General features: G+C 43.8%; 1 protein-coding gene across 1 annotated transcript in view; it reads right to left on the minus strand.

Annotated features, from left to right (window-relative positions):
- LAMB4 (laminin subunit beta 4) overlaps positions 1-12,973 on the minus strand; it is a gene marked incomplete at both ends in the record, with an annotated part of 41,801 nt that overhangs the window by 8,976 nt on the left and 19,852 nt on the right. The window contains 9 exons of the mRNA XM_080356697.1: positions 608-813; positions 3,956-4,116; positions 4,486-4,861; positions 5,253-5,349; positions 6,570-6,790; positions 7,875-8,099; positions 9,671-9,828; positions 11,408-11,639; positions 11,866-12,009. Coding sequence (XP_080212823.1) covers positions 608-813; positions 3,956-4,116; positions 4,486-4,861; positions 5,253-5,349; positions 6,570-6,790; positions 7,875-8,099; positions 9,671-9,828; positions 11,408-11,639; positions 11,866-12,009 — 1,820 coding nt within the window. The remainder of the gene's footprint in view (positions 1-607; positions 814-3,955; positions 4,117-4,485; positions 4,862-5,252; positions 5,350-6,569; positions 6,791-7,874; positions 8,100-9,670; positions 9,829-11,407; positions 11,640-11,865; positions 12,010-12,973) is intronic.

Genomic DNA, 12,973 nt, shown 5'->3' on the forward strand with positions numbered 1-12,973 from the left:
AGGGCTGAAACTGTCCCCTGGCCACATCCAGCCCATGGGTTAGTGGCTTGTTCTAAAAGATCCAGATCACCTCTCACAAAACATGGTACCATGTCTAGCCCTCCGTATATTTTGACACAGATGTTGAGACTAAAGGCCTAGATGGATGATCTCTTGCAGATCTGGCAGTGTTGGCTGAAGGTGCTTACAGACACTAATTGCTGCCCTGCAGAAGGACAGAAATCCCTTCCCCTCCCATGGGGATGCGAAGGTTGTTTGAGCATTCCCCATCCATTCCAGGGCAAAGATGCTCTGCTTAGTTTAAGTCACTGCTGGAGGAGGTTTGGGTTAATCTTTCTGAATATACACTGGAGTCCTCTTGAGACTAGAGAGTGCTTACACAGTTCCCTGCACTGGGCCTGCCCTGGGAGCAACGGCTTCCAGAAGGCTGGTAGGAACCACAGCTGAGAAGTGCAGCTGTTTCTGACATGACTGCAAGTCTGTGCCAGGGACGCGTTGTTTTCCAGATTTAAAAATGCATGTAAGCACCCTTTAAAAACAAAAACTACTAACAGCACCAAAAAAAGAGACTTTTGTTTAGCTCCCATTCAAAATTCATAGTGCCTACCTTTTCGTTCAAGTTTTGGATGTTGGGGCTCTTGATGCTCTTGAGCTGCTCCAGCACATGGCTTGCTTTCAGAGCCTGACGTCCCAACATAGCGAATGCGTTGTTCCTGGTGTACTCTGAGTATCTCACAACAGGGATTGTCCCACTAGTCTTCTGCTCTGCCAGCAATGATACTTCAAAGTGTTTCCTAATGTTGCTCATGGCCTCTATAGCAACAGAAATAGGGTTTAGTACTGAGTGCATTTTGATTGCATTTAATTCTTACTTCAATTCTGGACAAATGGTGAGTGACAGGTGATTCAGTTTGGTGTCACTGGTGTTTGATTTGGGACACCAGGGAGGGACAGGAGCTGCCATTTCCTCAGTCAAGCTTTTTAGTCCTTTACTCAGCCAGTTGCCAAACAGCAATAGTTACTGATCCCCATAAAACCTGCTAAAGTAGATGCACGCACAGTGATCCCATGTCATTCCTCAGAGACCAATGTGTATGAGAAGCCAATGGAAGGTTAAAAAGTAGAAGGATCCCATTAATGACACAAACGGCTACTGACCTGCATTAATCAGTAGCACACGCATTGCTGCATTGATTTGATAAAGCTCCTGTCATTTATGCCGTTTTGAAGTTTATGCAGGAGAATTGTTTCTGCCGGTTGTAAGACCTATGAAATGACCATCTCTCTGCGTGCGAGTCAGGAAAGCATTTGTCCTGTCTCTGTTCAGCATAGCACCCAAAAGTTAAACGGTCTGCTGAACTGAGGCCAAAATTTAGATTACAAATGGGAATTTATGAGTTTTCTTTGGCTCTGGAAAATCCAATTTCAGGGTTGATGTATTTAAAAAAAAAGCATTTCCATGATAAGCTTGTAGGCCAGGCAAAAATTACTTTACAGCAAGTCTTTCTCGTTTGCTTAGTGTAAGCTTTCCCTTAAGCAGATTCAAAAGGGTTGGAGAATATTACATTTTTTGCAGATTCATAGCCTAAGGAAAGGATTCTGGCCTTTTGCAAAACACATAATTTAAAGCTGCTGCTGTTGAGGCTTCTCATATCTCCAGAGAACCCAAAGTTTTCCTCAAATCTCCAGGCAGAAGTATGTGCAATGAGCCAGAACTGATGTGTCTGCAGTGAAAAAGCATTAGAGATCACTGATTAACATCCCTCTTTGTGCTGGTAACCGACTCACTGGCTTAAGTCAATGACAAGGCACTCGTCAAGTCCTGCCGGCTTTGAATCAGGTACTAAAGCCCTTGACCTTGCTTTGATTAAAGCTGAACAGTGTTTAGTTATCGTGTGGAAGCAGGGCTATTTATTTTATCTTGTAACTCTGGGAAACAACATACAGTTTAAAGTTAGCTCCTCATACAAAATACCTGGCAAGAGGCTGCTGTAACTCTATATATAAGCCAGAGACTGTTTTCTGTGCAACAATTCTATCACAGCAATATTTTACAGTGGTTTAGCTCTCCATTAAGTGGCCCAAATGCATTTTCCATGCTTGGTTTCTGATAGAGCCATAAAGCTTCCAAGTTCCTTTGCATTAAACACAGTGTCTTTGCACAGGCTTGATATACAGCCTAGGAAGCCATACTCACTGCATTACCATACCACGGTGGCTGCAAAGCTAGGGGCCAAGGCTGGAAAGCCGTAATTTAATGAGATCTCATAAACTGCAAACATTCTTTTAAGGACACTTGTATCTTGTTTTTTTACAGCGATTGAAATTCATCATTAGATATTGACATTTCCAGGTCAGCTGGCTGAGTTTATGCCTGTGAGGAAGTCTCTGAGTCCTGAATTCTTGTTCACTTGATCTTCTGCAAAGAGAGGTAGGTAGGAGCCTATTCCCAAAATGTCTTTAGAGCACCAGTGCCAAATGTGCCCCAGATGGGGTACATGGCACATACTGCTCTACCCCATCTGCTTGGGCCAGCAAAAAAGAAAGAAAGAAGCAGACAGAGCCATACCGAGGATGTGCTGCTGGTCGTGATATGCAGATGGGGTGAGGGAGCCAGGCTTTCTCCTGGATATCAGAGAGGCTGGTTTTCTTGAGGGAAATGTTATTTCTGTGCTGTTAGATGCCTGGTAGCAAGACCAATGAATGGCCCTGACAAAAAATTTAGTTTAAATTCAAGGTCTTCTCCTCCCCACACCCCCGTGTGCTTTTTATAGGGCTTTTTATCTGTCTCTTGAGGCTGAAAGATGAAGTGGGTTTGGAACGTGACCAGACAGCACCACGGATGCTTCAGCTGTATGTCCAGTGACCTCCCTGGGATTTATTGTTTTTTTGCCTTCCTGGCTTTCTCAGAGTCTGTACAAGACTCAGTAGAATTAGGAAGCGGAGCCTGGGAGAGCTGTGATGGCTGCTCATGTGGGGACCTCAGTGGAAGAGCTGGCCCCGGGGAACTGCCAAGTACAATAGGGCAGGGGAACCCTAAATCTTAATTAATCCCTCTTTCCCTCTCTTCCCGTCCCTCAGCTTTGTATTCTGTTGACTTTTCCTTCTTTTTTTTTGTTCTTGTCTAGGCCAGGAAACCCAAACGAAACACAGAGGAACTGTAAATGGGAACACATTGCGTGTACCTTGTGTCTTCTGTGGTGCGCACATTATCTTCTGGGGGTTCGTATGTTGGCAGCAATCTCTTTGGGGAGTATACTGCTGACAGTCTCCTGCTGCTGTGGGTGATCTAGCATCTGTTTGAGATTCCTGACTGATATGTCCCCATCTTTCTCCAGAAACCAGTCTGTGACATTGTCATTACTGCTATTAGCAGTTGATGGAGACTATACTTAGCTCAAGCACAGATGGTGTAATTCTTTCAAAAATTCCAAGGAACTCATTCTGACTTCACATTTTTTGGTGATGGAGAGCTAGTTCCTTACCACATAAAGTCATGTATTTTCCCATGGGAACACTACAAAGTTGCACTATGACTCTCTGCTTTAATTAAACAAACCGTTGCTGTACAACATTCTTTAAATATATTGCTAAGAGCAAGAGGAGCCAGAAGTGGGGAAAATAATCCTTTGCTGTTCTACTGTCTGATCTGCAAGTCTATACTGTGAAACGAGGTGTCTTTTAAATCCTGATGTAAACGTCAGGATTCAGGAGACTTCTGAGTGACATGACCCTGGCACATGCATCTGAAATTTAAGATGCTAGAAATCATGGCATTTTAAGACAAAAGGGAGCTTGGAAACTCAGTATAAAATGTTGTTAGTATTTACATGTTTGCGCTACTCTAGGAAGCTAAAATCTAGGGATCTTTGAAATGTTGTACGGTTCGATGGTGAGAAAAGCATTCTGAAATTTCATGGAAAACTTGACCTATTTCAGTTAATGGCAGCCTTACCTTGGAGGTTCAAGTAATGAAAACTTTGGTGCAGACGTATTTTCTGCTGTAGAAGTTCATACACTACGTCAGCTTCTTCCCCAATGTCTTCTATGTTCTTGTTAAGGTCAGGAAACTCATACAGCGGACTGTGAAGTGGACCCATTTGTGCAACTTTTTGTCTGAAAGGGAAATGGCAGTTATGCAGAAGTCAGACTGGGTTGTTCCTAAACTAGAACTGAGATATACAATATTTTAGAGGACTAGAGAAATTTCTAAATGATCAGAAACATTTACTTGTAATGGCTTATTTAGAAAAACTTTAGAATGAACTGGAAAATTCCAGCATTTAAGTATATGCCTGTGAGGGACAGATAACATATATAAGGATTATTTTGTTCACAAATCTATTGAAAACAGTGGTTTAGTAGGGTGCTGATGAGAAGCAGGACTTGGTGTGCAGAGGTGAGTGGTGCAGCCCTTGGGAAGCCTGTCTTGGGAAGACAGCTTTGTCAGACAAGGGATTTCTTCAGGAGCAGCCGAGCCCTTACTGAATGTAGCCCTGAAAATCCCTGATGTCCGAGAGAGTCTCCAGTGAAAGAACAGGATGTCTCAAAATTCTTTCAATTTCAGAAATGGCATCTTGAAAGGCTTTGAAGCGCATGTCACAGCTGGGCCTCCGTCCTCCTTTAACTTCGAGATTTGCAGCAAACCTCATTAACACCTGAACAGTCTGAGTGAGGGCAGTAATTTCAGTGTCCCACTGATCAAAACAAAGATGACATCGATGGCAAGAGGGAAAGTCTTTCTCAAAGCCACGGCCACACTTGTCACAGAACCGTCCGGTGACGCCAGCACGGCACTTACAGGCGCCGGTGGCTTTGTCACACATGGGCTGGCTGGTTCCCTGCGGGTTACACTCGCATGCTGCAAGAAAGGGACAGTGAGTTACATCCAGTTGTTCCTTTTTTATGGGATTAACACAGGCAAAAGGTACAATCGTGCATTTCAAGACAATAAAAGCAAATGCAAAAAGAAAAATCATGCATTTTGAGACAACAAAACAAACTGGTGCTTGAGTTAGAGGCACATGGACTGCCTGGCTAATGGCTCTTCTTCATCTCTAACTTCCGTAGCCCCATCATAATCATAGAAGGAACAATATAGATAAACAATATAAACACTTTTATCTATCTCATAGACAAAAATGAAAGCCTTCTTCTCTAGATATATGTCCCATCTCCCCTACGAATATAAAAGGTAAATGCTTCTTTTGAGGCAGTTTCTAATCCAGTTGTCCCCACTTAGTAATACTTACAAATGCAATGTGTCTGTGAATTGCCAAAATAATTTTCTTCACATTCATCACAACATCTTCCACTGTAACCTGGCTTACATGGACACTGGCCTGTAAGCTGTAAAGACAATTAAGGATTAAATAACTTCCTGAAGAGTCATATGGCTGGATATACACTATTTACTGAGTTTCTTTTTCTCGCTGTGACTTATGTTATATAGCTATATGGGCACTGCAGTGACACTGCTTGCACATGATCTTTGAACACCACAGTTAACAGAGTATTGGCCCACACTTGCCATCTTCCTCCTGAAGGCTGTGAAAATAAAATCGGCTTTGAGAGGCAGCTTTACTTTACTAATACGAAAGATTTTTTATGTTCCAGTCTACAGATGCTCTTTGACAACTCACCCTCTATGATCTGAGAGAGGATTCTTTTCCTTTACAAAACAGATTACTTTTTTTTTTCCCTCGAGCAAAGTACTCATCTTAACATTTCAACTTTTAACTATATGATATATTAACTGTAACTGAAAACCTTGAGGGTACATTATGGACACTGCCCTAGAAAATTTATTTTGGAATTCAGCTCTTAAATTAAACTGCAGGGAATTACAGATCTGATAACTGGTACAGCTCAGAAAAGCAGTAGTAGTTCTTTAAGAGCTACATTTTATAGGAAAAATAATAAATCCACTATATAGTCTGCAACAAACAGAAAACATATTGAAAGGAAAATGTGAAAACACATCAGCAAGAGCTTGGGACAAGCTCCTGGTCCTCTGAAGTCAGCAGCAAAATTGCTGTTGACTCCATGGGACCACAATTTCACCTCTCTATTCTGAAATGTTGGGGTTTTTTTCCTACATTCTAGCCCTAAAAAGTGCACGGGAATTAAAGATGAGAAAAGGTACTCTAGTGGTCTGATAGATGAGGCATGATTAATGTAATGCCCACAGCTGCTACTTTATGAAAATATACACTTAAAAAAGTACTCATAAGACTCTTGGGTCCAAGCCTGAACTTCCTTCTTCCCTATACGTACACTTGCGAGGCAGTTTTTTTCCTATGTGACATTTTCTTAAAACGTATTTCTAAGGCCCATTTGACAAAGAAATACACAGGCAAAGAGAAGTCGCTTATAAGCAGAGCCACATTATCAGAACAGTACATCTGAGATAATGACTCAAAGTGTGATTGCATCAACTGCAAACTTCTGAAGACTTCTTGCTTTCAGGGAGCACAACAGAAAACTCTCCTCATTTATAGGAGGGTCGCCATTGTGCCATGCCAAAACACTGCCACCCCAGTTCCCAGAAAGCAGAGTGATTTTCTTGCCTGGTTGCACTGGTTGCTTTGGGAGTTTTTTGGATCACAGTCACAGATCTGACATCCTTTTCCACTAGCCAGGTCCCAGTAGCCAGGGGCACACTGGTCACACGTTGCGCCCACCACGTTGGGCAGGCACGGGCAAGCCCCGCTGGCTGGGTCACACAGACAGGCTGCGTCCCCCCCTGGGCACATCGCAGGGTGAACACCCGCTACATTGCACGTGCACCCTGGAAAAAGAAGGGCAGTTACTGCAGCAGATGATAATATGGACAGCTGACGGACAATCAGAGCTGTATAGAAAGCCCATGCTGTATGTTTACTTCTCGCACGCTTGAATACATTTTTAATCTCATACAGTTTACTTATCTTTCTGTTGTAGCTTATATATGGCTTTGAGCAAACTTACCAGGAACTTTCAGTACTTTTAATACAGGCACAAAAAATGAAACATAGATAATTCTGAATCTTATTAGAATGAAATGTTAAATATTTTGGACAAGGAGAAGCTGGTTTACAGTAGGAAATACCCAGCATGAGAAACTGCAGTAAACCAAGTACGATAAGAAGCCTTCCTTGTGAGGAGCCAAAAGTTAGTGCTCAACCATTTCTAATGGACATCATCTAAAAATGAATGAGGAATGGGCTTGAACTGTATTTTAGAGATTCCCAGAAAGAAAGTTTATTGAAAATACCTATGTTTTTCCGGCCTGCAGAAATCAGACTCTCAACCAGGCACATTGTGAAAACAGTCTTTGAGAAACATTGGGAAGAAATTTATGCCTTGCATCTTCTTACACTCCGGCTTTTCTGTTAAAACTGGGGAGCTATTGACTGTGTCCTCATGGAATCTGTTAAATTGCCTGAACAGTCTCATTCTAGCTGCTTAATGAGCACAACTGGTAAGGCAGGGAGCTCAGCAAGGGATCATCCGGTTAACTAAGTATTGCCAGGTTGGCATCAGCCAGCAACGTGGATAAACAATTACCTTTGATTCCTTTACTTTTGATTCCTTCCTGAATGGGCTGAATGCACATTTATTTTCCTAACATTTTCATTTCACAAAGGAGTATTTCCTAGGACTGATATTCAGTATGACATTTAGTGAGACTTGGATTACAAAGAGTTTAATAGATGCCATATTAACAGTTATTTGTATCACTGAATAGAAATGTATTTGGTATTCTCATATTTTACTCCATTCATCTGCTTTAATTTTACTGTCTATCCAACATCTAAACTCTCTCTATATCCTAATCTCTTTAAAGCTTTTCTTGGTGGAAATACACAATTGCAGTGCTGTTGCTTACTTACTTTGACAGTCTTGATTGAGGGCTGAGCCAAAATACCCTGGTTTGCAGAACTGGCAGTTTGTTCCATGGGTGTTGTGTAAACACTTGGTGCATTCCCCGGTGACCTTGTTACAGGACTCTGGATCTGTCACATCAATGTTGTTATTGCAGGGACACGGTGCACAGCCATGCCCAGGGCTGCCTGGGTTCTTGTAGAACCCACTAGGACACTCGTCACACCGATCGCCTGTGAGAGAGGAAGGTAAAAACTTCTGCTGGCTGATGGGAATACAAGTGAAACATAATTCTCAGTGTTAAAAGATTCAGACTGTCTGTTCAAATGCACACTTCCAATGGAAAATATCCAACTGTATGGGACTGTTGCCCTTTAATCCTATAATCAGATAAATTACATCTCCTACACTGAAATCTGATTGAAATGCACTCTCCTTATCCCAAGTCAAAGGAAGTCCTTTCAGTAGGAATAAATAGGTACAACACCTCAGACAATACCTCCAAGTATCTTTTTTCCAGCAAAGTCCTTTCAATGGCAGGGTAGTCAGGGTTGCCCATATTTGCAGGACATTCCCTGTGGAGCTTTCACCCCAACAATGTCATGGGAAGATGTGAGGTGCCCTTTCCCACAGCAACCCGGAGCCCATCAGAACTGTCCTCCATTCCATAACCCAGAGGAGGATCCTCAGGAGGCCAGACAAGCTCTGGGACGCTCTGTCCTTGCTTGCTGGCATAGCAATTACTTCTGCACACTATCCAAACACCCACCCTGACTGGGTGCCACTTCTCTGCACCTCAGAAACCTTTCTGGACAGACTGGTGTTGCTGGCACCTCATCCACTGGTTCCTCAACCAAGGACTCTGCTCCTCCACTGTGGTCCCCAGGACCAGAGCCTTTCACAGTTTCTGAGGAAGTGGGCCTGATGCCATAGAGGTGACAAAGAGCCTTTCCAGGAAGGAGCAGGAGGAAGGAAGTCCAGAATTGAGGATTATGGTGTTTTGTGAGGACAGAAGTCCCCTGAATAAGTACCAACAAGGATCAGTTTGGCCCTACAGCAATTACTCAAGCAAAACTGCTCTTGACTTATAAAGGAACCTGGCTTAAGTAATGATGACATAATTGGTTTAGTTATTGGCAGTGTTTCCCGTTAGGGTTTGCTTCTATCACTGGAGATGTTTCTAATGCCCAGGGAAAGGGAAATATCTCCAGTTTCGCTTGCAGAAATTCAAGCTAAGTCAATGGGATCTTATGAAGCAAGACAAAAGTCTGCTGCAAAAATATCTGCATTTGAGACAGCTGAGAATGGAAACCTCATTTCTAAATTGACCATTTAAATGGTGAAACAGTTGCTTTTGGGCATAATGTCAAAGCAAGATTCTTCTATATGAGCTCTGATTATGAAATCTTATCAGCTCCTGTTGTCCCCCCATTCTTTCTGAGTTAGGCTTCCAACGCTGCTTTTTTGGAGGTAATGAGCAACTGCAGTTCTCCTCTCCTCTCTTCTCCCCACCAGGTTAACACAGTGTCCCTGGAAAGGAAGTCTGCAGAGAGTGCCATCAGATTAATTATCTGTATCTATATAGGTGAATCCCTTTCTCAAACACTAATTGCACAATTCCCACTCTTCTCAGTCTGGACTTTCTCACCTCATTTCAGTAAATTTGGATGTTAATTTTTCTTATCTATTTTATTACAATTATCTTACTTTTCATTTCTGAACAGAGGATGGCTGGAAGATGGTCATTTTTCCCTCTTACATTCATTTTAATAGAATCAAAACCACTCCTTATTTTGCTTTGTACCTGAATATCCCTTGAGACAATTGCAGACTAGTTGTGCAGACTGGGAGTCTTGGTAACAGGAATGTGCAAAATACCTATTGCTTGTAGGTGCCCCTGGGCACATGCATGGGCGGCAGGCTTCTCCCTTCAGAGGGTTTCCATAATAGCCATCCACACACCTGTCAAAGCAGTCAACACAAAGCAGCAGGGCTTGTCAAGTGCTCCTTTCAGTCTTCCGCAGGTGAATCAAATTATGTGCATGTATAATTAATTTAACATTCCAGGTCATTGTAATGCTCTCCCCATTAATTGGTACAGATATGTCCAGCTTCAAAGGTGTTCTAAAATGGAAAATCTGAGCTGTACGCCCAAAATCTGGAGCAAAAAGAAAAAAACCTTGTGGTTTCTTTTCAAGGAGTATTTCTGAAGACCTTCATTTACCCTGGAACAATTTAATCTAAATGATAATATACACGTATGACACATCACAGATGCTCTGCATAGACAGTTAAAAGATACCAGGTAAAAACTGTGTATGTTCACCTATCACCACAGTTCCACAAAGAGTGGCTGGTGTGACATTAGAAAGTCCTAGCATGAGCAAAAAAGCAACAATTCATTCAGAGCACCCAGAGAATATTGCATATTTTAGATGCAGCATATGTATTGAAATCAGTGCTCTGACATGTTCTGCAAACCCGGGGTGCTGACTGTGTCGAGGTGGTGGTGTCTGTGCTGTTACCCACACAGACAGGGGGCTCTGGAGGTTCCCTGGGGGCTCAGCCACCTCCACCACCCTGCCCGCCACCACCTCCACATCCTGGCCCCCCACAGCCTCGCAGCTGCGGCAACACAGCGGCTTCTGAAACATTGTCAGTCTTTGATCTGCTTCACTATGGCAAATGGGAACTCAATTCTCTGTGTGTATACAAGCCTGGCTAAAAGCCTTGGATCTTCGATTATCCTCGCCTTGGGGTCTGGAGCTCCTGCAGAGGCGCAGGGCAACAATTAGTTCAGTCCCTCATTTTTAATCTATTTGCCAAATACAAGCACAATAGGCAAAGGCTGTATTGTCCAAAAGCACTGCAAGAGAAGCTAGCTCAATAGGTGTCATGGGGAAATCCTCTTAAAAGGGAATGACAAGCTACAATTCAGACAAACTAAACTAAACAGCTAATGAGTTTAACTCTGATGTCTGTGTTGAATTCCGATACTGATGCCGGTGTATGGAATAAAAAAGATGAGCGTTTTGAAAGGAGCTGGAACATGTGGGAGAAATAATTTGCTGGTCATATGGAAATAATATGAACCAGCAAACAGGGCATGTTTATTTAAGCTCCTCAGAGATAATTGCAAGTACTAAAATGAGTTTTCTGCATGAGATTAGCCTCTTGGCAACTGAAAAGCTGGCAGGAGTCAGCGTGTCTCATATGCAGCGCTTTGCACATGTCTCCAAGCACATGGGGCCGGGGTGCCCATCTCTCAAATGCCGCCTTGCAGGGAGCACACTACGATGCCGTGTGTGTGCCATGCCTGCAGTCCTCCCATAGGCATTACACACACCTTTCCACTCACATTTGCCGAACAAATAGTTACCTGCCAGTAGGCAGTGAGGCCTACTTTAATGTTGGGTTTGAGTATGTGTTTCCAGTTAAGGTCATTGATGCGTTCATGGAGATGCAGGTGGGTCTTCAGCTACTCATGTTTCAGAGTGTACTGGTGTTTGGGTGTGCTTTGCAGTGCTGCCTATCACCCTACCTTTCACAGCGGCTTCCAGCTGTAAACCCTCGGCAGTTCAGGCATGCTCCAGTCACTGGGTCGCAAAGCTCTGTGTAGCCGTTACATGGGCAAGGGCGGCAGTGGGGAAATCCAAAATAGCCAGCCAGACATCGGCTGCAGCGCTGGCCATCCACCTCCCACCGGCAGGAGCACTGCCCCGTCACCTGGTCGCACAGTGTACTCAGCGAGCCTTGAGGGTGGCACTCGCATGCTGGAAAACACCAAAAGCAAAGCTGCGTCCTGAACGTGTTGTCACCAACCCTGCTCATTGCTGATGCTGCTCAAAAGCAGTGTGAGCAGCGGGGATGGAAAATTCATTATTTGTGGAAATTTTTTTTATATTGCTTCACACATAATAATGGATTCAAAGCCCTAAAAAGTTGAGGTATGCATGAAGAGCCAGATACTGGTACTGGTGCTGGCTGCCAAATACTCACCATAGCAGCCGTGGAAGCCGAAGCCGTAGCTGCCTGCAGAGCAGGTGTCGCAGCAGCGTCCCACGACGTTGGCTTTGCACTGACACTGGCCCCCCAGTTTACTGCAGCTGGCGCTCAGCGACCCTTGAGGATTGCACTTACATGCTGCCAAGGGGAAAGAAAATCAAAATGGGTTTGGTTGTAAAAGAGTGTGACTGCTGTCGTAAACTTGCAGGTTTTACACCTAAAAATAGGAAGGAAAGAGTTTGATTATTCTCATCAGGGTTTCACTAACCATGGCTTAGATTATTTGATGATGTAGCATTGACAGTGATGGTGTACCAGGCAGCAGCACAAGTCTTGGTGTCGGAGCTAACACATTCAGGACACTGCCTTCGGCACATATTTGGGATAGGAGAGAAGAGAGGGTAGCAAAATGTAGATCCAAATGGAGATATCCTGTAGTCTAGAAGGGTTTGATCTATGTCTAACTGCAGCACTGGGCATAACCTGCAAGCAGTCCTTAGACAGCCGGCACCTGTGAATTGTTTGCTGCTTTCTGGACACCTTGGACTAACTTGTTCAGTGCAGCTGGTCTGCTAACTCACAGAGGATGTTTGTCCGGGATGCTCAGATGTCAGCGCTAGAAAGCCAGAGTGCCACATTTCATTGGGAGAATCCCATCACTATGGGAATTGGGCTAATGGGGAGTCAGCACAGCCCAAGCTTAAATGAGGAGTGTCTGTGGCTGCATAGCCATGACCACATCACGTGATGTGTGGAGTGATGCATCAGTCCTTGTAATGATAGCTCAAACCCAGCAGATGCTGCCAGGTCCATTGGACACAAAGCTCCCTGAAAGGAGCTGGCCACCAAAGTTTTCCAGAAAGGCCCTTCCTGTTATTTGAAGTGCAGAGAATCCCCATTTCTCTGGGCCCAACAAGAGGGAAGTCTCTTGAGCCATCAAGTCCATCTGCCTTTTCTGTGGTGGGTCTAGGAGAATGCCTGGGGCTTCAAACTCCAACCACCACTGCCCTCTTCCTGGATACCACCAAGGTTTTCTTGGTGAATCTTTTCCAGAACATCAGCTTCAATGCCACCATGCACTACCAGGGCATCCATCTGGCTT

The sequence above is a fragment of the Nesoenas mayeri genome (genome assembly GCF_963082525.1).
Source record: "Nesoenas mayeri genome assembly, chromosome: 1".
Lineage (NCBI taxonomy): Eukaryota > Metazoa > Chordata > Aves > Columbiformes > Columbidae > Nesoenas > Nesoenas mayeri.